The sequence below is a fragment of the Oncorhynchus nerka genome, linkage group LG14 (assembly GCF_034236695.1).
Source record: "Oncorhynchus nerka isolate Pitt River linkage group LG14, Oner_Uvic_2.0, whole genome shotgun sequence".
NCBI lineage: Eukaryota > Metazoa > Chordata > Actinopteri > Salmoniformes > Salmonidae > Oncorhynchus > Oncorhynchus nerka.
This window is the reverse complement of record NC_088409.1, coordinates 38015036-38042420: the sequence shown is the minus strand read 5'-3', so window position 1 is coordinate 38042420 and position 27385 is coordinate 38015036. Positions and strand designations below refer to the sequence as shown.

Here is a 27385-nt window from a genome sequence, read left to right as displayed (position 1 = left end):
ACTCCTGCCGACATTTGGCGTTGTGCATGATTATCTTAGGCTTGTGTGCATGATTATCTTAGGCTTGTGTGCATGATTATCTTAGGCTTGTGTGCGGCTGCTCGGCCATGGGAACCAATCTGATGAAGCTCCCGACGAACACTTCTTGTGCTGAAGTAGTGTCCAGAAGCAGTTCGGAACTTGACAGTGAGTGTTGCAACCGAGGACAGATGATATTTACCCACTTCAGCACTTGACGGTCCTGTTCTTTGAGCTTGTGAGGCCCACCACTTCGCGGCTGAGTGGTTGTTGCTCCTAGACATCTCCACTTCACAATAACTGTACTTTGACCGGGGCAGCTCTAGCAGGGCATACATTGGACGAACTGACTTGTTGGAAAGGTGGCATCCTATGACCGTGCCACGTTGAAAGTCACTGAGCTACTATACAGTAATGTGCCCGCGCAATACTACCAGGTAGCCACTAGAGGGCACAGTTAGCATTTCGGTCAATAGCTTCCAGGCAGCATCCTGTGCAGAATAAATAGACAATGGTTTAACAGTATTTGTTCAACTAAATTGTAGAAGCATAGGGCTGATAATCTTTATGTTTAATGGTAGCTTACAAAAGTTGGAATGCCAATTAAAATGCATGCAGATTTGCATGTAGGCCATTAAGTGTTTATTACTCATGGCAATTAAATGACCTTTGTTTATTGTTAGACCGGGCATAATGCATGCTGAATGCGGGTCCCATACTGGCAGTTTACCTCAGCCGTGAAATATGTTTAACATAAGGTCCAAGTGATTGCATAAGAAATAGGCTACAAAAGCCTGACAAAATTGTCCCTTGACTAAAAATAGTATAAATGCATCAAAGTAGGCCCAGTAGGCTACAATCAATTAATTCGACGTGATGTCTACACTAGAATAACTGACGACATGACTAGAATAACTGACGACATGAGCATATGTCACATGTTTGATGGCATATAGCCTAAATGTTGTATTGTTCACAGGATGGGCATCTCGGTCAATTTCTCCTATTTTCTCCCCTCCAGACAACAACATACACCTTTGAGTAGAGGCGCGTCAGTGACACAAGCGCGGTCCAATAATTTGTCTTTCTGGTTACGGACAGAGAGCGTGAGAGCTTGTCGGGGCCCAATCAGCGCTTTTGTATTGCCTGCCAGTGCCGGGGACTGACTGGTTGTGAGTGTTTACTGCAGCGCCCCAGGATCCCAAAGCCAAAACCGAAGCCAGTGGAACCTGCGGGGTGAAGGCGAGTCAGGTGAGACCGAGGATTTTGCCGCGGCCTATCTGAAGTGAAGTTTAACTAAAAACCTCAATGCCCGGATCATGGTTCTAGATGTGATGAGACTTCAGTCCAACTGAAGTACTGGGACAATGTGAGATGAGGAGCGAAATAACGGTTACATAGTAGTTCTATTGGGTTAATAGTGATGCGCTTTGCCGTTATTTTTAGTTCCAAAATGTAGGTAATGAGAGAGGTCTGCCTAAAACAGCGGACACAAACGTTGATAATGTTTTAACGTTCCAAATTTGTTTACATTACAGCAATAAATGATACAGTGAGCGCGGATCATATTGATAGAATACTTTTATTGTTTAATCTCGAGTCCCTTGAGGTTAAACTAGATTGGTTGGGGGGGAAATGCGTCTTCGTGGTGTCGTTATGAACAAAATGTTAATCTGAAACCGATGGTTGTAATTTGATTGTTGAAATATATTTATCAACGTTGCTACGATCGAGTTTGTGAATATGAAGGATATTTTTTTGCGCGAACTGGAGACAAATGGCATGAAGTGTTGTACATATGTCATACAATAAAATTAATTCAAAATGCATCAGCCATTTACGTAAGTGAAGACGTGTTCACCCTCTCAACTTGTTTCCTAGCCCTATGCAAATGGCCACCATGGTTGGCGATGACAAGTGCTGTTGAAGGAATCAGTGAATGCCTGTAGTGATACGTGGGGCAACCAGATTATCAGAGTTCTTATCAGTTGACTTTAATCAAATTTAGTTCAGCTGGTGTCAACTTCGTTTTTTTCTTTGAGTTTCATGAACATTTCAGTGGCAGGTCAATTTATGTATTTTTGCATCAGAAATGTCACTTGTGAAAAGCAATAGATAAGCAGATAAATCTATTTTGTGTATGTACGTGTTTTATTATCATTTTGTAACTTTTGTATTTATTCCCACTAGGGTTAGACTTTACCTCTGTTTTTTGTGACCAACACAGAGGGACAATGTTTCACTAGTCAGTGCCACTTTTTCCAGGAATCCAATAGTAAATCTTTTCCATCCTTGAGAACTACTTGTTCAACCTATCATGGCATTTACTCATGGAGGTCAAACAGAGACCCCTATTCAGTTATACTGAATTATACAAATATATAACGAACCGTAACAAACTGATAAATCTTAGATTTATGACAAATTTTGACTGTCACGTTCCTGATTATTTATTCCTAGAAGAACTTGTCTAGTTGACTTTGACTTTTGCAGGTGAGATGAAAGTTTGGAGATTCCTCTGCCATACATTTTATTTTTGGAATAGAAATGCAGAAAGGGGGTGGACAGGTGGGTCTGTCATTCTAGTCTCCATTTGTAGATCTCCTGGCTTCAAATTATACATCTCTTGGGCTCTTTATCTCCAGAAGCAAATTGGACTGAAGTGTGCCATTAAAGGAGCACAGCCAGGGTTGAACTGAAGTGGGACCCGAACTGGCAACTCTTCAGGGTTCATATACCTCACATCATCATCACAACACACACCCTGACATGAGTGGTTGACAGACGATGTGTGGGTTAATGTAGGTTAGAAGCAGTGTGGATGGTTTGAAAGGCGCCCACAATACAAACTCCATAGAACTAATCTGAATTTTGCACATCATGCGTTTGTACGCCCGCCCCCACACACATACCCACCTCTCTCTCCCCCCGTGTGACGTCACTAAAGGCTTCATATTAAGAGATCATTCCATATCCTGAGGTTATAGACCGGCTCAGACTGGCTAGCGCGTTAGGACAGTGCTTGGCACCACAGGGGAACAGAAAGGAGAGATAATGGGTGACTCTTGTTCTTAAAGGGACAGGGGTCCCAACTCTGTGACCCATGTTATAGGCTAGGCCTTATCTACCTAGATGGGATAGGCCTTATGGCAGATGCAATGCATTTGTGTATGGGCAATTCCACGGTAACAGAATGATGCTGAGACTGACATGTTTCACTTTAAAATGTATGTCAAACAAAAACCAGTGATTGCAAAGCTAAACAAACGATACAACAATTCAGAATGACTACTTAAACAATTTCCACTGAAAATGTTACAAAAACACATGAACAATGCAAATGCAGAATGATGGGTTGTGCTCTTTTGTGCCATCCTTCTTTTACCGAACTTTGCATCTGCACTGTTCTTCAGCTAAATGTGTTTTTGTAACATTTTCTGTGGAAATTGTTCAAACTCATCCTTGTGCATATCATTTTTTGGTTTGTTTAACTTTGCAAATCATTGGTTTTTGTTTGACATACATTTTAACCCAATGAGTCCCATCGTCACATTTTTTACTTTTGACCACCTTTAAACATCACGTGTTTGACCTACAGACCATCATGCTCTGAGTGGCACAGCAGTCTAAGGCATTGCGTCTCAGTGCAAAAGGCAACACTACAGTCCCTAGTTTGAATCCAGGCTGTATCACAGCCGGCTGTGATTGGGAGTCCCATAGGGCGGCACACAATTGGCCCAGCGTTGTCCATGTTTGGCCGGGGTAGGCCGTCATTGTAAATAACAATTTGTTCTCAACTGACTTGCCAAGTTAAATAAAGGTTCAATTTTTAAAAAACTAGTATGTATGATTAACAGGGGCTGAGCTAGAGCGGTGTTTGTGAGACAAGGGCGGATCCCGAAGGGGCCCAGGGACAGATCTTTTTATAAAAACGTCAGAATGATTTGTGCTACGAACTACTAAAAGCTATCTATGGAAGGCTGAGACCCTCACAAACACATGTAGCACATTTTGGTCTATGACGCTCACAAGCGTAATATGCTGTAATAAGCTCACATAGTTGCGGTCACAAACTCCAAACTATACACAGTTGTCACTGACTAGCTGCATATTAATTTCTCAGTGAGCAAACAATTTCTGTACTTACAGCATTACATTTTTATCAGGTTTTTGCTTTGGCTGACCATTTTTTTAATTGACATTTGTCAATAAAACTCATGAATGCAACCGTTTGTGAAACTGATTTGAGTTTTACTTGTGCGCAATGGTTGTCCTGAAAATAAAACGGTAGGCCTAAAACACTTAATTGGCTTAATATAATAAACATCCCAACAATTGATGTTGGGGTCTTGGGACTGATAGGGTTAAAGTGAAAAATCTGAGTCTCAGCATCGTTACCTGTGGAATTGCCCGTTTTCATAATATGTACATGTCTGTCCATCTTGGTCCATTTCAAAATCCTCTTAACAAACCTTTCTCGATCAATCATGGTTCGGCTATGAAAAGCCAACTGAAATTTACTCCTAAGGTGCTAACCTGTTGCACCCTCTACAACCACTGTGATTATTATTATTTGACCCTGCTGGTCATCTATGAACATTTGAACATATTGGCCATGTTCTGTTATTATCTCCACCTGGCACAGCCAGAAGAGGACTGGCCACCCCTCATAGCCTGGTTCCTTTCTAGGTTTCTTTCTAGGTTCCGGCCTTTCTAGGGAGTTATTCCTAGCCACCGTGCTTCTACATCTGCATTGCTTGCTGTTTGGGGCTTTAGGCTGGGTTTCTGTACAGTACGTTGTGACATCAGCTGATGTAAGAAGGGCTTTATAAATAAATGTGATTGACGTATAATTAAGGACAAAGGTATGGATGTCTTTCTAGGAAATGCAGCATCTCCACTGTAAACAGAATACAAAACTCTGACATCTCTGCTTTCTCCTCCTCTTCTTCTTGCTCCCTTTGTCCCTTGCTCCCTCCTTTGCTTAGGCAACCGCAGAAATTAAATTGATTAGTGGTGCGGTCTATAAATAGACAGGCCATAGTTGCCATGGCAACCATGCGATAAGTGTTGTGTGATGAAGAACTGGGCCTCCTAAGTGTTGTTGTAGTGTAGTGGGAGCAGGAGGATGGGTGTGGGTGACAGTGTGTAGGTTCGTTTGTCTGGATTATGTGATCTGACACTAACAGGTGTGATATGATATCACAGTGTAATGTTGGACTGTGTGTTTGTGTGTGTGTGTGTGTGTGTGTGTTTTGCATTTGCTTTGTGCTAGATTCATTGTGAGTAAATGGATTCATCCAATTGAATAGATTCTGTTTTTTTAAATATTTTATTCTGACTTTTTTGTCAAGGTGACCAGCAACCCCTCGGTTTCCCATGGACACTGTTTCCTAACCAGTCTCATGTCAGGAACCCTCTGTACTCTGGGGTTGATCGTGTGATGAAACCCTATTGGTTGTAGACAACAACCCCTGATGCCATCACTGCCATGTCCTCGTATATTTTCCCCTTTCTTTTCAGTCAATACAGTTTTCATCAGGCTACATTTATGAGATAGATAAACTTAAGGCCCTGTTAATTATTTGCGTCCTGTCCTAATTTCTCTCCTCTCCCCCCATAAACACACTGATCTTGAATGGAGTTAGATATGATTGTGTTTGATTCCCTCCTAATGACCACAGTGACCCGGCATGAACCACCCGTGTTCTGTATGAACGGATCATTACATGTTATTATAGTAATAATGGTGATTTATAATGATGATAGGATTTTTACATTAGCCTTATAGTCATTCTAGGGATTCAGTCTGACAGTACATATTCATTTAAATTAAATACAACTTTATTTATCCCCTCGGGGGCAATTATGAAAGTTTATGAAAGTATCACAACACAACAAACATAAAAGTAGCTAGTTTTAATATTACACAGACCAAAGAATAAGTGAAAAACATCGCCTTAGCAGAGGACAGACAAAGGTATATTTTTAAACCTAATTTCCATGGAGCTGAGATTCATTTTGTTGCTGTTATTAGCTAATCTCCTGCAATTCTACACATTTTTGCATGTCTAATGCTGTGTTCTTATGCTCAAACATGATAACAAAATGAATGGGGGCCTGATAGTCTAGCATTTATTTTGTTGTATGTTCTCAAAGATTATAGGCTATTCTATAGGTCCATTATCTTTTCTACATACGTTATATTTGCTTTTAGTCATTTAAGTTGACACTGAAAGCTTTTTTCCATTCCAAAAATGTATTTCTAAATATGTGCAATGCGCAAAAAAAATGTAATCACGCGACCCACCTGGTCCTGACCCACTGTTTGGGATCCACTGCTATATGGTATTCTGTTGGAACAAAGGCTAAAACAAGATTTATTTTGGTGTTGGTGTTTTTTCAGAATTTAGCTCAGGATTCTCCCCCATTAAGTCAGGACATGGATGGGATCATGGCTGATTCCTTTCTTCCATTCGGTTGCACCTTGCTACCAATGTGTTGTCAAAAGTGTGGTGATCATCAGTACTTCATTATTTGCATACAACCTGTGCTCTCTCATTGACAGGTTAGGCGGTGGGTTGGTGGATTTCTAACGCTGCTTCTGCACTGACTTCTGCTAGTACCAAGCAACAATAAGGTTAACGAAGTGAATCACATCTCTGTTTGTAATCTACTCCTCATTCACCACGTACATGCACATACTTGGTCCCCACATAAATCAAAGCCCTTGGGACTATATTGCCAACAGTAAGACATAAGCCCTTATTCGTCACTTCCCTTCCCCCCTCGGGGTCTTGCAAACACAACTATGCAGCATATGTTTACGATAAAACAAAGTTGTATTTTCTCCCCAGTGTTTTTTGAGGGATGGATGGAGGGAAGTGGAGTCAGGACAGGGAGGGGGAGGGGGGGAGTGTTTATACGGGTGCTTTGTTGGCATCGCACAACTGTAGGAAAATGGAGGAGGGGTGGGGGTTGAGGAACGGGAACAAAGGAGCCTTATGTTGGCATGGTCTCTGAAATCCCAGTGTGTGTGTGTGCGTGTGTCTTCTCACAGGGCTGGGTATGGCTGAAGAATACTGTACATACTTTATCTGTTACTGTGTCAAAGTCTTCTATTGTGTAGCTCTCTTTTACAGGATATAGGCTACAGTGACTATATATATATATATATATATATATATATATATATATATATATACTGTATCATAGCAGTCTGTCCGTTGTCCCTGTAGGATTGTTTATTTTAATGCCAATATGATCATTGTAAAAAAGAGAAAGGACAGTAAGACAGATTTGTGTATATTACTGCATCTTTTATCCGAGGGTGCTGGTCCCAGTAGAATGTATTTTTGTCCAACCTCTACATCACTTCAACAGTAGCTTCACTTTGCAGGATAATGATTATGTAGCTTTGGGGAATGTTAGTCTGACTGTCTGTCTGTGTCTGTCTGTGTGCTGTTTAAGTATGTCTGTGTGTCTGTGCTTATGCTGATCATCCCCTCTCGTTTACCATCCTTCCATCTTAGCACCCCTTTTTCTTCCTCCTCTCTTCCTCTCGCGGTATGGAGGCGTCTGACTTGTGTTGTTTGGCAGCGTGCCCAGAGTGTGGTATGTGTGCGTGCATGTGTGTCGATGCGTGTTGGGGTTGGGCGCTGTGGGAGGAGACTGGTGGGAGAGAGAGATAGATGGTGGTTTGTTGCAGCTGAGGGAAACAGTCATCACATTATATAAGGAGCAATAGGGACAGAGAAGGGGGCGGAGGGGGGGGGCAAGAGGTGCTGGGTAAAGATGGTCACATGTACAAACACAAAAACACACACCACAAGAACATTCTGATTGGCTTGTTAGCCACGTTTGGTTTTACTCACACTTACTCACTATTCTACCTTCTTCTCATCTCTCTGTCTCTCTCTCTCTCCACAGCTCTCTCTGTCTCTCTCTCTCTCCACAGTTTTCTATGTGGGTTACCACTTCCTTTTTCCTTTTGTAAAGGACGTGGTAACTTCCATGTCTCATGCATGATGACTCTCTGGACCTGGAGAGAGAGAGTAGTAAACATATTTTTTTGTATTTATTAATTGTTACATTGAAAGATCATACTATGTGTGTTTCCTTATAAATGGGTGTGGTAGTGTGTGTGTGTACACAAGAGTGCTACCATTTCTACATAGCAAGGCATTATGCTCTAATTATAACCAGTCCACCATCCTAGTCCCCTGACAACCCCCCTCTTCCTGGCCAATCCTCATCCCTCTCCAACTTCTTCAAGCGTATCATTGGTCGAAGTTGCAGGGCAAACTAACTCCCTGTGGCACAACCTACATTGTCTGCCTGTGCATCCTCAACCAACCTTTGTATGACTCAAGTGTGTCAAATACAATCGGATTTGCACACACACACGGTGAACCATTTCAGGGCCTGATAGAGGACATGACATATGAATTAATTGACCGTCTCTATGCGCATGTGTGTGCATGTATAAGTCATCATATGTGCCCATGCATGTTACAGTAACACACACACACACACACACACGGTACAGTATACATCCATATAGATACATAAAGCCCTCAAGCATGTTCTGTCTTGGGTACATATCATATTACATACCCCTTCAACTCAGACTGGAGAAGGTTAGGAAGGAAAAAATGTGTGTGTGTGCCTTTTTCTGTACCTGCAACCATGTTAAAGGACAGAAAATATTTATCCCATTGTTTTCTGTTGGCTTTGATGGAAATATGAACTTTTAGGATAGAAATATGAATAGTTATTATTGGAGTTGTAACAGTTGTTACACATGCTTATTTGACTCTTAATTCAATAGGATAGCTGTGTGTGCTGCACTGTGTTAGCCTGCTGCTAGTCTATGGTTATGGGACAGGGGTAATGACAGATAACTGTTAGCGCTGTCTGAGGTGGCAAAACAAACAATATGGTGGGAGAGCAGCAGACCTGTCAGCTATCCTTCACTGTGGCTGCTGCAACATTTTTCCATTGAAAATGAGCAACTTATTATAAGCTGAGGAATTTTGATCAGTCGAAAGGGTCCCACAGGTATGCTGGCCCATGTTGACTCCAATGCATCCCACAGTTGTGTCAAGTTGGCTGGATGTCCTTTGGGTGGTGGACCGTTCTAGGAACTGTTGAGTGTGAAAAACCCAGCAGTGTTGCAGTTCTTGATACACTCAAACCAGTGCGCCTGGCACCTACTACCATACCCTGTTCAAAGGCACTTTGCATTGCCCATTCACCCTCTGAATGGCGCATAAATATACAATCCATGTCTCAAGACTTAAAAATCCTTCTTTAACCTGTTTCTTCCCGTTCATCTACACTGATTGAAGTGGATTTAACAGGTGACATCAATAAGGGATCATGGCTTTCATTTTGATTCACCTGGTCAGTCAATGTCATGGAAAGAGCAGGTGATCCTAGTGTTTGGTACACTCAGTGTTTTACTGTATTCAGTTTGTCATGTTAATGGACATATATCCACCCTGGGGTGCATGCTAATCGTCATTAGCATGCTAACCGAAACCCATGCTATGTCAATCAGACTAACAGGCCAATTCTCTAGCTAGCCTTTTTCGTTTTTCTTTTGGATAGTTTTTTTGTATGTTAAACTAGCTGGATAGCTTGATGAATACCATTTACACTTACGAGCTTAGAATTGTGACGCAAAACATTTGCTAAATCTAGTTATCCTTATGTCTGCATTGCCATTGTTGACTTGACTGACAGTAGGTTGAGTTCTTTGTTGCTCGTTTGTTAGCTGACAAATTCCAGTACCAATGTGTCAGTCAACAGGCAACAAAAACCTATAGGAGATGAGTAAATAAATGGGGAAATTTAGGTTTTAAGTTCATATGCTATTCATGGCCATATTGCTTATAATTGCTCCAGTGTCTCATACCCTACTCCGTTGCCACCAATATTGTCTCCAAAAATTGCTAGAGTATCATTAGCTCAAGTATGCCCACTGTACGTACAAGTGAAGATATTTTCTTTCTTTGCTTGAGTAGAGGTTTTCATTGTTTTTGTGTTTGAGTTGCACATTTCAATATATGTCATAATCATATTTGTTTTATCTTAGTGTAACAGTATAGCTTCCGTCCCTCTCCTCGCCCCAACCTGGGCTCGAACCAGGGACCCTCTGCACACATCTACCACAGTCACTCACGAAGCATCGTTACCCATCGCTCCACAAAAGCCGCAGCTCTTGCAGAGCAAGTGACGTCACCGACTGAAACACTACTAGCGCACACCACCGCTAACTAGCTAGCCATTTCACATCGGCCACATTAGGACAAATAATCACGGCTAACTTAAGAGATTTCGTACGTACTCCTCTCCATCCCTTTATCCCTGTCTCTCTCTCTCTCTTTCATCCATCCAGTCCAGTATGGAGCGACTGAATGAGGAGGCGGTGCGGCTGAGCCTGCTGAAGCGAGGCCTGGACTCCTCCTCGCCTGCAGGCGGCGCCACGAGCAGTGAGCGAGACGAGCTGCTCTCCAAACGCATCAAGATGGAGGGCCACCAAGCCATGGAGCGCCTCAAGATGCTGGCCTATCTGAAACGCAAGGACCTGGCCGGCCTGGAGGGGGGAGGATTGGGAGGGGTCTCAGGAGGCGGGGCCCTAAGGGGTGAGGTCAAGGGTCATGGGTCTTCAGGGGGAGGGGCTTATGAGGAGAAGACCAATGGGAGCCTCCGTGGTCAGGTTGTGGGAGCCCATGGCATGGTGGGAAAGAGCGGGAAGGAGAACATGGGCGAGGAGCCAGTGGATTTCAGCGCCCGGAAAGGGTGAGTGGAGGAGGAGAGAGGGGGAGTACAAGAGGATAGGAGGGAAAATAGAAATCCTTCTTACAATTAAGAATCAGTCAGTCAGAGTTGAAAGTGTGTGTGTTCCTCCACAGTGACGCGGACCGGGAGCGACACACACCCTCCCCTGATGTGATCGTCCTGTCAGACAATGAGGCGTCCAGTCCAAGAGGGCCCAGCCAAGGGGAAGAACGCCTGAGGGCAGCGAACCTGGAGATGTTTAAGGTGTGTGTGTGTGTGTGTGTTTGTGTGTGTTACAGCACATATTAGCGCAGTCTTGACAAATGTTGAAGTATGTGCATATTGTCTTTTTGTGTGTATGAGTGTTAGAATAGTGCATAGTTGTATAGAGTTAATACATTCATTTAAAAAAAATACATTGTGGACCACTCGGATAGTTTTGAGACACTGTAGGCAAACAGTACAGATATTAATTTGGTATTAGCTATAATACATATCATCTATACATCACTGGTATCAGCTATAACACATAATCTATACACAAAAACCAAGTACAATAGATCAAATGTTTTATAGTTGTATATGTGGGTATGGAGAGGAATGGCAGAAGTGGGTACAGTATGTGTGCTCATTTGTTTCTATGTGTGTGGTTCAGGGTAAGACAGGGGAGGAGAGGCAAAAGATGATCAGGGCTCTGAGAGAGGAGCTGAGGCTGGAGGAGGCCAGGCTGGTGCTCCTGAAGAAGCTGAGGCAGAGCCAGATGCAGAAGGAGAACCTGGTGCAGAAGGTCAGTCAGTCACCCACCCAATGCTGTCCCATCATCCTCTATACTCCTCTGCTTCAGTCATTCACTCGCTCATCTCTCTGGCATCCACTGCTCACTCTGTCACACTCTCAGCCACCGCACTCATCCCTCTCTTACTCTCTCAGCCACTGCACTCATCCCTCTCTTACTCTCTCATCCACCACACTCAACCCTCTCTTATTCTCTCAGCCACTGCACTCATCCCTCTTACTCTCTCATCCACCACACTCAACCCTATCTTATTCTCTCATCCACCACACTCAACCCTCTCTTATTCTCTCATCCACCACACTCAACCCTCTCTTACTCTCTCATCCACCACACTCAACCCTCTCTTCCTCTCTCATCCACCACACTCAACCCTCTCTTATTCTCTCAGCCACTGCACTCATCACTCTCTCACTCACTCATCCTTTTCTCACTGACTTACTGCTTTTGCATTAACACTTTACACTCGGGGGAATTGGCCTATACGGATAGGGCCTAAACATAAAAAAAGAAGCATATGCATAACCATTGTAGCAATTGAAAGGGAACACTTTAGAGATTATGGGGAAACAAACAGTTCCCCTGACACAAGAATCCAAACATTACGCTGTTCATTTTATCTGCATTTGACATTTCTTGTACTTTCTGCAGTATTTGTTGATAAAGAAATATGGAAATACTCTGGACACATTCAATAACACAATGAGAATATCCATGCAACATTTGGGGTAGATGCAGTATAAGACTAAACAATTTCAGGGTCAGAGGTCAAATTGGTGTCTCCAAGTTGCTACACACCACACCTATGTGTGCACAATTCCTAATCACCCTTGTATTTTTTGGGTTTGGAACACAGCCCCGCATCCACACCATCACACAATTACTGTTGTTAATGCAATGCAAAAATGGTCCATTACAAATTGCAATCAGGGTTAGGTGTGCATATTTGAATGATTATTATATTGCCAACATGAGTAGCGAAGTTCTATAATCTGATTTTTAGTGTTAGGCTTTCACAAGGCACTTCAGAGGAACAGAAGTTTTGGTGCGCATGGAATGGAGCCATGGGTGCATTCGGGTGCTAATTCACGGATCATTTTCTTCACATTACGCTCGAATATAGGCTTCTTCTGTTCAGAACAACAACCCAGGGTATGACGCCGTAATTGTACATCAAACATAACAATCATTAATGCCAAAGTAACCCAATTGGCGCGAAGGATGGGGGCATCTTCTTGTTGCAGGTGGTGCTCCCGCTTGGAATGTCTGTCAGTTGATTCCCATGTCATGTGTTGCTGCCATGCTATGTTGTCGTCTTAGGTCTCTCTTTATGTAGTGTTGTGGTGTCTCTCTTGTTGTGTGTTTTGTCCTATATTTTTATTTCATCTATTTTTATTTTTAATCCCAGCCCCCTGTCACGACTCTTACCGAAGGTGGCTCCCCTTCCTGTTCGGGTGGCGGTCGTCGTCACCGGCCTACTAGCTGCCACTGATCCCTTTTCCCTTTTCTGTTTATTGGTTTCACCTGTTTTGTGTGTAGGCTGATTAGTCGGGCTATGTTAGCCAGTAGGCCCGCCTGCTCCTTGTGCAGGATTGTTTTGTGTTGCTCTGAGCATGTTCGATGTTGACGTGTCTCGTTTGTGGGGTTTTCTCCGGACTGTTTGAGTCCCCGTGTTTGGGGCATTTGTTTTGTGTGCGCCCTGTGTTTCGTGGGGTGGCTTATGTTCGCCGTGTGTGCAATAAATAGCACTACCCTGTACTCTCTGCTTCCTGCGCCTGACTTTGCACCCACTACACCCAGAGCGTTATACCTCCATCCCCGCAGGAAGCCTTTTGCCTTTTGGTAGGCCGTCATTGTAAATAAGAATTTGTTCTTAACTGACTTGCTTAGTTAAATAAAGGTTAAACAAAATTAAAATTAAATATACCGCTTTAAAATGGATACCCAGAGCTCTGACGTAATGTATAGTATATTACTATACTGCTATCCAATTAATGCGCATATCAGTGACCAAATCTGCTATATTCACCCAATATAGAGTGAAAAGGGCTTACCTATAAGTTGCTTAGGATAAAAGTGTCAGGTAAATAACCTTATTACATTAGTATTATTCTATGTTTGAGCCCTCTATCACCTCTACCCTCCGTCCCCCTCAGGTCCCTGTGGTCCAGAACACAGCGTCTGCCCTCCAGAGCGGTGCCGTCCACGGTGCTCAGAGCATGAGCAAGATGTCTGGCCGCCCTGACCACCACACCCCAGAGCCCCAGAACCATCGCACTGCACAGGTGGGCTACAGCATTGCACAGGTGGGCTACAGTACTAGTTCTCTTTGGGTTCCCTTTGTGCCTTGGGTCGGTCACAATGCAAGTTGGGCAGGCGCAAGGAAGCCAAAGTTGGGGGATTGGATTGAACAATGATTTTTAATATTTTGCTTGAGAACCATCTCACAATAAAGCAGTCTACTGTTTCAATAATAGCACAGTGGTGCCATCTCGTGGTATGAAGAGGCCTAACCCTCTTAAATAATCTCTGGTGAATATGAGCAGGAAAATGACATGACACTGAAAACTGACAAAAACCACCATCCATGTCCTATTTATGATCTTTTTCTCCTTCTCTTCCTCCTTCTCCTCTTTCGTCCCCCAGGGTCACTCGGTGATCAGGTCAGCCACCAACAGCTCCATGTCTCAGATGATGATGTCACAGAGCAGGGTGATAGCGCCCAACCCTGCCCAGCTGCAGGGCCAGAGGCTGGCACAGCAGAAGCAGGGTGGCATGCGCTCCTCGACTGGCAGCTCTAACAACGCCATTAGCTACCAGCAGGTAAAACCCCAACGTCATCCCTGTTATTGGTCATAATCATCATAGAGCAGTGGAAAAAAATGAAATAAGAGTACTATTATAGGGGATAATGCTAACTTTTTTGAAAGATAATTAGAAAATACTATTTTATTGATTAAATATTTATTGGTTCTCTCAAACTAAAGGGATAGTTTACCCAAATTACAAAATCACATATTGGGTTCCTTAATCTGTAAGCAGTCTATGAACAGGGTATGTCCATAGAAAAAGTGCTGGGAAAGTTTGAATACCACTGTCATAGAGGTTCAAAATCAGTTGCTTCCACTCAGATGACAGGTTTTGAGGGTTGTTATATCATTTTTAGCAGATAAATGTAGCTGTCGTGCCATCGGACTTAAACGTAAAACCACTGTTCTGAATGACGGGTATGGTTCTCTGTGTTTACTTGCAGTCTTCCACCCAGCAGGTGGCAGCTTCTCAGCGCTCTGGCTCCTCCTCCTCCTCTGCCATCTACATGAACCTGACCCAAATGCAGGCGGCCGGAGCCGCGGGAGGAGTCAGCGGGGTGTCGGGGGTGGGGGCGGTCAGCCCCTCAGCCACACACAGCCCAGGGGGGACATCGGTGGGCTCCTCCATGGCAGACACAGCCAGCAGTCAGGCAGCTGCCAAACTTGCCCTGAGGAAGCAGTTGGAGAAAACCCTGCTGGAGATCCCTCCTCCCAAGCCGCCAGCGCCGCTCCTCCACTTCCTGCCGTCAGCGGCCAACAGCGAGTTTATCTACATGGTGGGCCTGGAGGAGGTTGTGCAGAGTGTCATTGACAGTCAGGGTAAGGGAAGGAACTGGAACCCCTTTGCTGATGGCTAGCTAGCCATTTGTCCTGCGCACAACCATCAAACCAACAATGTTATCAGATGAGTCGGTTTGGAATTGGGCCCTTCCCCCCTCATTGAACTCTTGTGGCTCTCTCTTTAGGTAAACTGCGTTTGCCCTCCTCCATGGAGCCCTTCTCGTGTGCCCAGTGCAAGACGGACTTCACCCCTCACTGGAAGCAGGAGAAGGGTGGGCGCATACTTTGCGAGACCTGTATGTCTTCCAATCAGAAGAAGGCACTGAAGGCCGAGCACACCAATAGGCTGAAGAACGCCTTCGTCAAGGCTCTACAGCAGGAGCAGGTCAGCATTCCATTGGCTCCCCGTTGCTCTGTTCAGGCAACCATTGTTTATAGGGCGTGTGTGTGTGTGTGTGTGTGTGTGTGTGTGTGTGTAACCATATTTTACTAAATGTGTCACAGGAGATTGAGCAGAGAATCCAGTTGCAAGCCGCTCTTGCCACCAGTTCAGCTCAAACTGTTCCAAGCGTCAGTAAGCCGGAGTCCATGAGCAGACATCACACACACAGACAGGTATGTCACTGTCACCGTTGTTAGTAAGTGCTACCTGCTGCAACAGACACCCTGTCATCTAGCATTGTTCAGCAAAGTTGATGAAAGGTCCAATTGTAACAGCTGCGTAATGGATACTTGATCAATCTTTTTTTAATTGATCAAATATTGACTGAATTGTAGCTCATAAACCACATAAACCTCTCTCTTGTGTAATATTAAACCCCCTATTTATGAGATTTGGTTGTACATTTTCGGGAGCGACTGGCTGAGTTACTTTGTAAACACTTCAAATGAATTAAATCTGAACTTTTTAAAACTTTACAAAAATCTACCACGGTCTTGTGCAATGATCACTTTCTCTTCTGTCTTTAATCCCCGTCTAAGGGTGGGCGTTAAAATAGATGTATATCAAAAACCACATATGCCATTGTTGACATTTTGACCTGGACTGGCATGTGTTTGAGTGGTCGTTAAAAAGCAATCGCAAAATCAATTGGGAAGTGTATTTACAAGCAAGGGTTGGAATGTACATTGCTTTCACGTGGTCCTCTGTAGCTCACTTGGTAGAGCATGGTGCTTGCTGTGCCAGAATAGTGTGTTCGATTCCTGGGACCACCCATACTTAAAATGTATGCACGCATGACTGTAAGTTGCTTTGGTTAAAAGTGTCTCCTAATTGGCATGTATTATTTTGAAATAAATCCATCCAGCGACGATTATGTGACAAAAACAGGGGTAAAATGGCTGCAAAAAGGGGAATCCTGAGGTAGGCGGGGAATGTGCATTGATACTTTCAACCATCATCACACCCCCTTTAGTTGTTGAGGATGTCCCGTGCTGACAAATGGACTCTCCATCTGATGTGTATATGTGTGTGTGACCTCCAGGCGCCTCAGCCCCAGGTGACCCAGTCACAGGCCTCCCTCCAACGGGGTCTGTCTGGCTCGGCCCGGGGCGTCCTCTCCAACTTCGCCCAGGCCTCCCAGCTCTCGGTGGCCAGCAGCCTGCTGGGCATGACTGGAAAGCGCAGTGGACAACTGGGTACTAGTGGGCACAGCCGGGCACAGCAGCAACAGCAGCAGCAGCAGCATCACGACAACCGCCGCCAGCTCTACAGCATCCCTGGTGAGTAAACAGACCAGGGCTGGGGATGGGACTGAGATCAGCTAAATAACTTTATAGACCAGGGGCTGGGGATGGGACTGAGATTAGCTAAATAACTTTATAGACCAGGGGCTGAGGATGGGACTGAACTCAGCCAAAGAACTTTATAGACCAGGGGCTGGGGATGGGACTGAGATTAGCTAAATAACTTTATAGACCAGGGGCTGAGGATGGGACTGAACTCAGCCAAAGAACTTTATAGACCAGGGGCTAGGGATGGGACTGAGATTAGCTAAATAACTTTATAGACCAGGGGTTGGGCTAGGGATGGGACTGAGATCAGCTAAATAACTTTATAGACCAGGGGCTGAGGATGGGACTGAGATCAGCTAAATAACTTTATAGACCAGGGGCTAGGGATGGGACTGAGATCAGCTAAATAACTTTATAGACCAGGGGCTGGGGATGGGACTGAGATCAGCTAAATAACTTTATAGACCAGGGGTTGGGCTGGGGATGGGACTGAGATCAGCTAAATAACTTTATAGACCAGGGGCTGAGGATGGGACTGAGATCAGCTAAATAACTTTATAGACCAGGGGCTGGGGATGGGACTGAGATCAGCTAAATAACTTTATAGACCAGGGGCTGGGGATGGGACTGAGATTAGCTAAATAACTTTATAGACCAGGGGTTGAGGATGGGACTGAGATCAGCTAAATAACTTTATAGACCAGGGGCTGAGGATGGGACTGAACTCAGCCAAAGAACTTTATAGACCAGGGGCTGAGGATGGGACTGAAATCAGCCAAATAACTTTATAGACCAGGGGCTGAGGATGGGACTGAACTCAGCCAAAGAACTTTATAGACCAGGGGCTGAGGATGGGACTGAGATGAGCCAAATAATTTTATAGACCAGGGGCTGAGGATGGGACTGAGATCAGCTAAATAACTTTATAGACCAGGGGCTGGGGATGGGACTGAGATCAGCTAAATAACTTTATAGACCAGGGGCTGAGGATGGGACTGAACTCAGCCAAAGAACTTTATAGACCAGGGGCTGAGGATGGGACTGAGATCAGCTAAATAACTTTATAGACCAGGGGCTGGGGATGGGACTGAGATCAGCTAAAGAACTTTATAGACCAGGGGCTGAGGATGGGACTTACATGAGCCAAATAACTTTATAGACCAGGGGCTGAGGATGGGACTGAGATCAGCCAAAGAACTTTATAGACCAGGGGCTGGGGATGGGACTTACATGAGCCAAATAACTTTATAGACCAGGGGCTGAGGATGGGACTGAGATCGGCCAAAGAACTTTATAGACCAGGGGCTGGGGATGGGACTTACATGAGCCAAATAACTTTATAGACCAGGGGCTGAGGATGGGACTGAGATCAGCCAAAGAACTTTATAGACCAGGGGCTGGGGATGGGACTTACATGAGCCAAATAACTTTATAGACCAGGGGCTGAGGATGGGACTGAGATCAGCCAAAGAACTTTATAGACCAGGGGCTGGGGATGGGACTTACATGAGCCAAATAACTTTATAGACCAGGGGCTGAGGATGGTACTGAGATCAGCCAAAGAACTTTATAGACCAGGGGCTGAGGATGGGACTTACATGAGCCAAATAACTTTATAGACCAGGGGCTGAGGATGGGACTGAGATCAGCTAAATAACTTTATAGACCAGGGGCTGAGGATGGGACTGAGATCAGCCAAAGAACTTTATAGACCAGGGGCTGGGGATGGGACTTACATGATCCAAATAACTTTATAGACCAGGGGCTGAGGATGGGACTGAGATCAGCCAAAGAACTTTATAGACCAGGGGCTGGGGATGGGACTTACATGAGCCAAATAACTTTATAGACCAGGGGCTGGGGATGGGACTTACATGAGCCAAATAACTTTATAGACCAGGGGCTGAGGATGGGACTGAGATCAGCTAAATAACTTTATAGACCAGGGGCTGGGGATGGGACTGAGATCAGCCAAAGAACTTTATAGACCAGGGGCTGGGGATGGGACTGAGATCAGCTAAATAACTTTATAGACCAGGGGCTGGGGATGGGACTGAGATCAGCCAAAGAACTTTATAGACCAGGGGCTGGGGATGGGACATACATGAGCCAAATAACTTTATAGACCAGGGGCTGAGGATGGGACTGAGATCAGCTAAATAACTTTATAGACCAGGGGCTGGGGATGGGACTGAGATCAGCCAAAGAACTTTATAGACCAGGGGCTGGGGATGGGACTGAGATCAGCCAAAGAACTTTATAGACCAGGGGCTGAGGATGGGACTGAGATCAGCCAAAGAACTTTATAGACCAGGGGCTGGGGATGGGACTTACATGAGCCAAATAACTTTATAGACCAGGGGCTGAGGATGGGACTGAGATCAGCTAAATAACTTTATAGACCAGGGGCTGAGGATGGGACTGAGATCAGCTAAATAACTTTATAGACCAGGGGCTGGGGATGGGACTGAGATCAGCTAAATAACTTTATAGACCAGGGGCTGAGGATGGGACTGAGATCAGCCAAAGAACTTTATAGACCAGGGGCTGAGGATGGGACTGAGATCAGCCAAAGAACTTTATAGACCAGGGGCTGGGGATGGGACTGAGATCAGCCAAAGAACTTTATAGACCAGGGGCTGGGGATGGGACTTACATGATCCAAATAACTTTATAGACCAGGGGCTGAGGATGGGACTGAGATCAGCCAAAGAACTTTATAGACCAGGGGCTGAGGATGGGACTTACATGATCCAAATAACTTTATAGACCAGGGGCTGAGGATGGGACTGAGATCAGCCAAAGAACTTTATAGACCAGGGGCTGGGGATGGGACTTACATGAGCCAAATAACTTTATAGACCAGGGGCTGGGGATGGGACTTACATGAGCCAAATAACTTTATAGACCAGGGGCTGAGGATGGGACTGAGATCAGCTAAATAACTTTATAGACCAGGGGCTGGGGATGGGACTGAGATCAGCCAAAGAACTTTATAGACCAGGGGCTGAGGATGGGACTGAGATCAGCTAAATAACTTTATAGACCAGGGGCTGGGGATGGGACTGAGATCAGCCAAAGAACTTTATAGACCAGGGGCTGAGGATGGGACTGAGATCAGCTAAATAACTTTATAGACCAGGGGCTGAGGATGGGACTGAGATCAGCCAAAGAACTTTATAGACCAGGGGCTGGGGATGGGACATACATGAGCCAAATAACTTTATAGACCAGGGGCTGAGGATGGGACTGAGATCAGCCAAAGAACTTTATAGACCAGGGGCTGGGGATGGGACTTACATGAGCCAAATAACTTTATAGACCAGGGGCTGAGGATGGGACTGAGATCAGCCAAATAACTTTATAGACCAGGGGTTGGGCTGGGGATGGGACTGAGATTAGCTAAAAACTTTATAGACCAGGAGTTGGGCTGGGGATGGGACTGAGATCAGCCAAAGAACTTTATAGACCAGGGGCTGGGGATGGGACTTACATGAGCCAAATAACTTTATAGACCAGGGGCTGAGGATGGGACTGAGATCAGCCAAAGAACTTTATAGACCAGGGGCTGGGGATGGGACTTACATGAGCCAAATAACTTTATAGACCAGGGGCTGGGGATGGGACTGAGATCAGCCAAATAACTTTATAGACCAGGGGCTGGGGATGGGACTGAGATCAGCCAAATAACTTTATAGACCAGGGGCTGAGGATGGGACTGAGATCAGCTAAATAACTTTATAGACCAGGGGCTGAGGATGGGACTGAGATCAGCCAAATAACTTTATAGACCAGGGGATGGGCTGGGGATGGGACTGAGATTAGCTAAAAACTTTATAGACCAGGAGTTGGGCTGGGGATGGGACTGAGATCAGCCAAAGAACTTTATAGACCAGGGGCTGAGGATGGGACTGAGATCAGCCAAAGAACTTTATAGACCAGGGGCTGAGGATGGGACTGAGATCAGCCAAATAACTTTATAGACCAGGGGCTGGGGATGGGACTGAGATCAGCCAAAGAACTTTATAGACCAGGGGTTGGGCTGGCGATGGGACTGAGATTAGCCAAAAACATTATAGACCAGGGGCTAGGGATGGGACTGAGATTAGCCAAAGAACTTTATAGACCAGGGGCTGAGGATGGGACTGAGATCAGCCAAATAACTTTATAGACCAGGGGCTGAGGATGGGACTGAGATCAGCCAAATAACTTTATAGACCAGGGGCTGGGGATGGGACTTACATGAGCCAAATAACTTTATAGACCAGGGGATGGGCTGGGGATGGGACTGAGATTAGCTAAAAACTTTATAGACCAGGAGTTGGGCTGGGGATGGGACTGAGATTAGCCAAAACTTTATAGACCAGGGATTGGGCTGGGGATGGGACTGAGATCAGCCAAATAACTTTATAGACCAGGGGCTGAGGATGGGACTGAGATCAGCCAAAGAACTTTATAGGCCAGGGGATGGGCTGGGGATGGGACTGAGATTAGCCAAAGAACTTTATAGACCAGGGGTTGGGCTGGGGATGGGACTGAGATCAGCCAAAGAACTTTATAGACCAGGGGTTGGGCTGGGGATGGGACTGAGACCAGCTAAAAACTTTATAAACCAGGGGTTGGGCTGGGGTTGGGACGGAAATCAGCCATACAACTGTATGGACCAGGGGTTGGGATGGGGCTGAGATTAGCCAAATAACTTTATAGAGCAGGGGATGGGGCTGAGGCAGGCTTTTCTGACAGTCTCACACTGCCTCCCTCCCTCTTCCTCCCTCTCCAGGGGTGAACATTGCCTACCTGAACCCAGGCAATGTGGTCGGCCACAAGGGGTCCAGCCTGGCTGACCGCCAGAGGGAATACCTGCTGGACATGATCCCGCCTCGCTCCATATCCCAGTCCATCAGCGGACAGAAATGAACCTCACCCCGCCCCGACGCAATACCACAGCCCTTCCCCACACCACACCCCAACCCCCATCGCATGCAGTGCCTGTTAGTGTGCCTACCAAACTAACCTGTATGAAGAACACAATCAACGAGTCAAAAGAGGCCACCAAACTCTGAAATGACTTTTCATTTGAACGTGATGCAACCCCCTTTTAATTCCTCTTGTTATTACTATTGTCATTAGTGCTATGGATGTTGTTACTACATTGCCGCTACCAGTTATGAGCGTGCCCATCTTTGTGGAGAACCCCTGTCTTTATATGCTTGTGGCAGTGTCCCGAGTGTGGGGTGTCTTTTGTTTTGGATTTATGTGCTTGTTTTTGAAGCAATATTTTGTCTCGCTTGAGCTTTCCTTACCAAACTCAAGTCTTTGTTATGTCTGGAATTACCAAGCTATCTTTTTGAGAACTGCAGCACTCTGAAATCCCTGCTCTTTCTCTGATTTCTGAATTCAACCATCACCCTGTTTTTCCACATTTGGCTGTGAATTATTGGAAGAGAAATTCTACCAGACCGGCCAAACCTTTGTTTTAAAAAGGTGATTGTGATGGTTTAACTTTGACCTGACTCTCTCAAGCCTTTGAGCTTGAGCTTTCTTCAAAGATTTGTGGGGAGAAAAGAGGATGATTGAGACCCTGGAGTTGTCTGAAACAATGCTTTTCTAACTGATTGTTGAAACAAGGATGGATACATATCCCACAAAGAGAGACAGCCCAATGCACCATCTGGACTTGGTTTGGATGCACCGCTGAATAAATACTACTCCCATTGGATATGAAGGCACAGAAACTGAACCTATAGCAGAGTTGCCCTGTATCCTTTCACCTTTTCATCTGAGGCAGCCTGGGGGCTGTAGTTCAGAAGTGATGGAATTGAGGAGTTAGTATCCTAAAGCATATATAATTGATGGGGTATTGATTGGAGAGATCATTTAGAGGGATTTGATTGGATGAGAGCTCATGTGAACATACTGAGAGATCAGGTGAATAAGGTTTTTATTTAATTGGAGAGGATACAGGTATTGGATTTGGTGGGAGGGATCATTCTTAGACTCAAAATCTAAGGCGTTTCCCATAGGACCATGGTGTGTACTTATTTAGGAGTGGGAATGGGGGGGAAGAGGCACAGGGGTTCCCTCTCCCTTGTTTTCATCTCTTGGCTAATAGGATTTGCTACTGTTCACTCTACCCTGTCATTCAAAGTTATGGATTCCGTTTAGATACTATTTGAACTTTCTTATGTCAACATTATCCCCATGGTGTCTGGGAGGCATTTGAAAACGGTCAGGGAGAGTGGCTAGCTAGCTATTAGCTTTAAACCTGCTCTAAGCTATTTAGCCTGCTCTAAGCTATTTAGCCTGCTCTAAGCTATTTAGATGTTTTGTGTCTTCTGAAGTGTTTGCGTATCTGAAAGGTACTTTGAACAGGAGACAATAAATAAATACAGAATGACAAATGCAACTTGAATATCTACATAAATCAAACAGTTCTATAGAAAGAGATATTTACAGGATATACAGTACCAGTCAAAAGTTTGGACATACCTACTCATTCAAGGGTTTTTCTTTATTTTGACTATTTTCTTGTAAAAATAAAGAAAAATACTATGAAATAACACAATGGAACCATGTAGTAACCAAAAAAAGTGTTAATCAAAATATATTTGAGATTCTTCAAAGTAGCCACTCTTTACCTTGATGACAGCTTTGCACATTCTTAGCATTCTCTCAACCAGCTTCACCTGAAATACTTTTCCAGCAGTCTTGAAAGAGTTCCCACATATGCTGAGCACTTGTTGGCTGCTTTTCCTTCAATCTGCGGTCCAACTCATCCCAAACCATCTCAATTGGGTTTAGGTCGGGTGATTGTGGAGGCCAGGTCATCTGATGCAGTACTCCATCACTCTCTTTCTTGGTCAAATAGCCCATACACAGCCTGTAGATGTGTTTTGGGTCATTGTCCTGTTGAAAAACAAATGAGTCCCACTAAGTGCAAACCAGATGGGATGGTGTATCGCTGTACAATGCTGTGGGAGCCATGCTGGTTAAGTGTGCCTTGAATTCTAAATAAATCACTGACAGTGTCACCAGCAAAGCAAACCCACACCATCACACCACCTCCTCCATGCTTCATGGTGGGAACCACACATGCAGAGATCATCTGTCCACCTACTTTGCGTCTCACAAAGACATGGTGGTTGGAACCAAAAATCTTAAATTTGGACACATCAGACCAGTCTCCTCTGAACAGTTGATGTTGAGATGTGTCTGTTACTTGAACTCTGTGAAGCATTTATTTGGTATGCAATCTGAGGCTGGTAACTGTAATGAACTTATCCTCTGCAGCAGAGGTAACTCTGGGTCTTCCTTTCCTGTGGTGGTCCTCATGAGAGCCAATTTCATCATATCGCTTGATGGTTTTTGTGACTGCACTTGAAGAAACTTTAAAAGTTCTTGGAATGTTCTGGATTGACTCACCTTCATGTCTTAAAGTAATGATAGACTGCCGTGTCTCTTTGCTTATTTGAGCTGTTCTTGCCATAATATGGACTTGGTCTTTTACCAAATAGGGCTATCTTCAGTATACCAACCCTACCTTGTCACAACACAACTGATTAGCTCAAACACGTTAAGAAGGAAATAAATTAACTTTTAACAAGGCACACCTGTTAATTGAAATGCATTCCAGGTGACTAACTCATGAAGCTGGTTGAGAGAATGCCAAGCGTGTGCAAAGCTGTCATCAAGGCGAAGGGTGACTACTTTGATGAATCTCAAATCTCAAATATATTTGGATTTGTTTAACACTGGTTACTACATGATTTCACATGTGTTATTTCATAGTTTTCATGTCTTCACTATTATTATACAATGTAGAAAATAGTAAAATCAAAGAAAAACCCTGGAATGAGTTGGTGTGTCCAAACTTTTGACTGGTACTGTACATGATGGGTTATGGCAATGCACAGGACTGTACATGCAGAGCACTTAGGTACAGAGAGTAGGGATATTGTTTCTGTCCACCAGGAATCCAGGGTGAATTGATTGATTATTATTGAATTGATTATTGTTCCATCTCATGATAATTGTGGCTCTATTTCAGCAATGCCTGATGTTGAATTATTTCAGGATAAAATTTGGAAGTAACAAATACTAGTGCATCCATTTTAAAACAGCAGGAAATAGTAATTCCAATTTAATTTTCTTCTTGCAAGCAGGAGTTGCCTGGTTATTGCCTCTTATACCCTGCAGTTTTAAAACGTAACATTAAACATATTGCCAGAGAGCAGTGGATTACTCCTTGCCCTTTTTGATAAACTTCAAAAACAGGTGCAATATTTTGAGACACAGGGAAGACAAAGTTCATTCAAGTATTTGTGCTGAATGTTACTATTTTATCCATTTAGTATCCCAACTAGTTAGGTAGCCTTACTCCCATATACAGTAGTATAAGCACTATTTTTGTTGCACCCAGATGGAACAGATGTTGTATTGGCCGTGTTCAGTAAGCACCAAACTGAAGCAAATATTTTAAACAGAGGTAGTACTACCTGCACTTGTCCTATAGGGGCGTTCATTTCTGTTGTCCGTCTGAAAACCTTTCCTACTGTTCGTGCCGAATGAACACGACCCAGGGTTTGCCGTAGTCCAATAACACAGAACACCCCACAGCTACATCACTGTTTGGGATGGACAACAGTGACCCATGGGTGATTTTCAGCCTCACTGTTTTTGATAGTTATCTTTGTCCTCTTTGTTGTATGTATGCGTTATGGAATTACTTCATCATCAATATTTCTCTCTTTCTCAAACTATGCCAGATGCACCATTTTAACATTTTTGTTTTAAAGAAAGTAAAGGAAAAAAACACAGGAAAAATAGCATTTTCAGATGTCATTTTTGTAAGGTTTCAAACATTTAAAAAACTACATTTTGCTGACCTGTCTATTCAATTTAATTTCTAACAATTTTTTACAAACAAATGGGGGAAAAGAAAAATCAAGAAATATAATTAACTTAAGAAATTGTCAGGTAATATTATCTTGAACGGCTGTAGTCATAATAATGATGTATTTATTGTACATATGCGTTCCTCCTTTGTGGAATAAGACACATTGAATTCAAGGTGGGTATGCATTGTATAGAAAAACTAACAAAAAGCCATGGATATTGTGAAGCTTGTCATTTTGTTTATTGATCACTGTATATTCCTGTGCAAAAATGTGTGGGGTTTTTCTATTTACTATCAAAAGCATTCTCAACTTTCTATATCTTGTTTTCTAGTACTTAGAGGCAGTAGGATCATCTTTTATGAAGAGTTGTTTGATCTATCCCAGGACCACTTTGTCTATACATTGTATGAAGTGCTCCGCTGTTATTACATGCTTTACTTTCAGCAGCATTGATGTTCAGTTAGAGATTAGTTCATATTATTATCATTATCGTACACTTTGAAAAATTTATCCTCGTAAAAATGATTGTAAGGCTTGGCGTAGATCAGGCAATTGGAATGGGACATTTCATTATCTCTTTTTTTCTCCTCGTATATATTTTCCAGGGAAAGGCAGTGCATGGTCCACATATAAGTAAGAAAGAGACTCATGAGATGAACTACCCGCTGTGTGTTTAAAATACAGTCCTAATGGATAAGCTGTGTGCTAACCTAGCCATGGTCATAAAGCAAGTCTTCAAATACCCCTTTTAAAAGATGAAGGAGTACTAGATGTTGTGTCAAACAGAGCATGGAATACTCTCAACAACACAACGCAATACTGTCACAATATGACTCCAATGGCTTGCATCATATTCTGTCAATAAAGTTTAAGCGATGTTTTCAACTATTTGATGTGGTCAAATGATGATGATATGGTCTAAGATATGTGGACCTTTTATTATGTAATGGAAACATAAAACATCTGAAAGAATACACTCGATATTTGAATAAATAAATGGATTCAAGTGTTTTGTGCTGTGGCCATGTGTGACACAGACACACCTCCCCTTGCCCGTGTGTCAGGGTCATTATGGTTCTGACTAAAAGAAGTACATCTACGACCAGAAGAGACTTTAGTAGCAGGTTAGAAGAATTTACGCAGCAGGTTAGGAGAATTAATGTGGCAGGTTAGGAGACTTAAGGTTAGGAAAAGGGTTAGGGTTTTGCTCTCCTAACCTGCTATTAAAAGTCACTACGGGTGGCAACTGTACTCCTTATAGTCACATCTGGTCATTATGGTCGACATGATCTACATCACTTGTCTGTAAACAAGAATTATACAATTACAAAAGTAAATGTTAAAGAATACCCAAATGATATCCTAATAATCTCCAGGGCAGGCTGCTGTATATTCCATCTACCTCTCAACCTAAAGAGATTGCATTGATCTCTCATTATAATAATGTTTTCAGCCCCTTCAGAGACTCATTTCCTATGGAAATGTTATTTTGTGGACAATGAGGTAATTATCTTTTTCGGGACATCCAGTCACATTAATTTGGGTTGTGTTTTAATATTCTAAAAAGT

General features: G+C 43.8%; 1 protein-coding gene across 5 annotated transcripts; it reads left to right on the top strand.

The window, feature by feature from the left end:
- Positions 1-988: 988 nt before the first annotated feature.
- Positions 989-26702, top strand: LOC115140981 (transcriptional repressor p66-beta-like). 5 transcript variants are annotated; one of them, XM_029679528.2, is made up of 11 exons: positions 989-1269; positions 10421-10824; positions 10938-11067; positions 11459-11590; positions 13753-13881; positions 14243-14419; positions 14862-15225; positions 15372-15571; positions 15691-15801; positions 16671-16908; positions 21701-26702. In XM_029679528.2, the coding sequence occupies exons 2-11, from the start codon at positions 10427-10429 to the stop codon at positions 21835-21837; spliced, it is 2016 nt and encodes a 671-aa protein (XP_029535388.2). In that variant the 5' UTR covers positions 989-1269; positions 10421-10426; the 3' UTR covers positions 21838-26702. The 5 variants fall into 5 exon arrangements, with proteins under 5 accessions (XP_029535388.2, XP_029535387.2, XP_029535386.2 ...); XM_029679527.2 differs by having other exon boundaries at positions 14850-15225; XM_029679526.2 differs by having other exon boundaries at positions 13753-13902; positions 14865-15225.
- Positions 26703-27385: the final 683 nt, after the last annotated feature.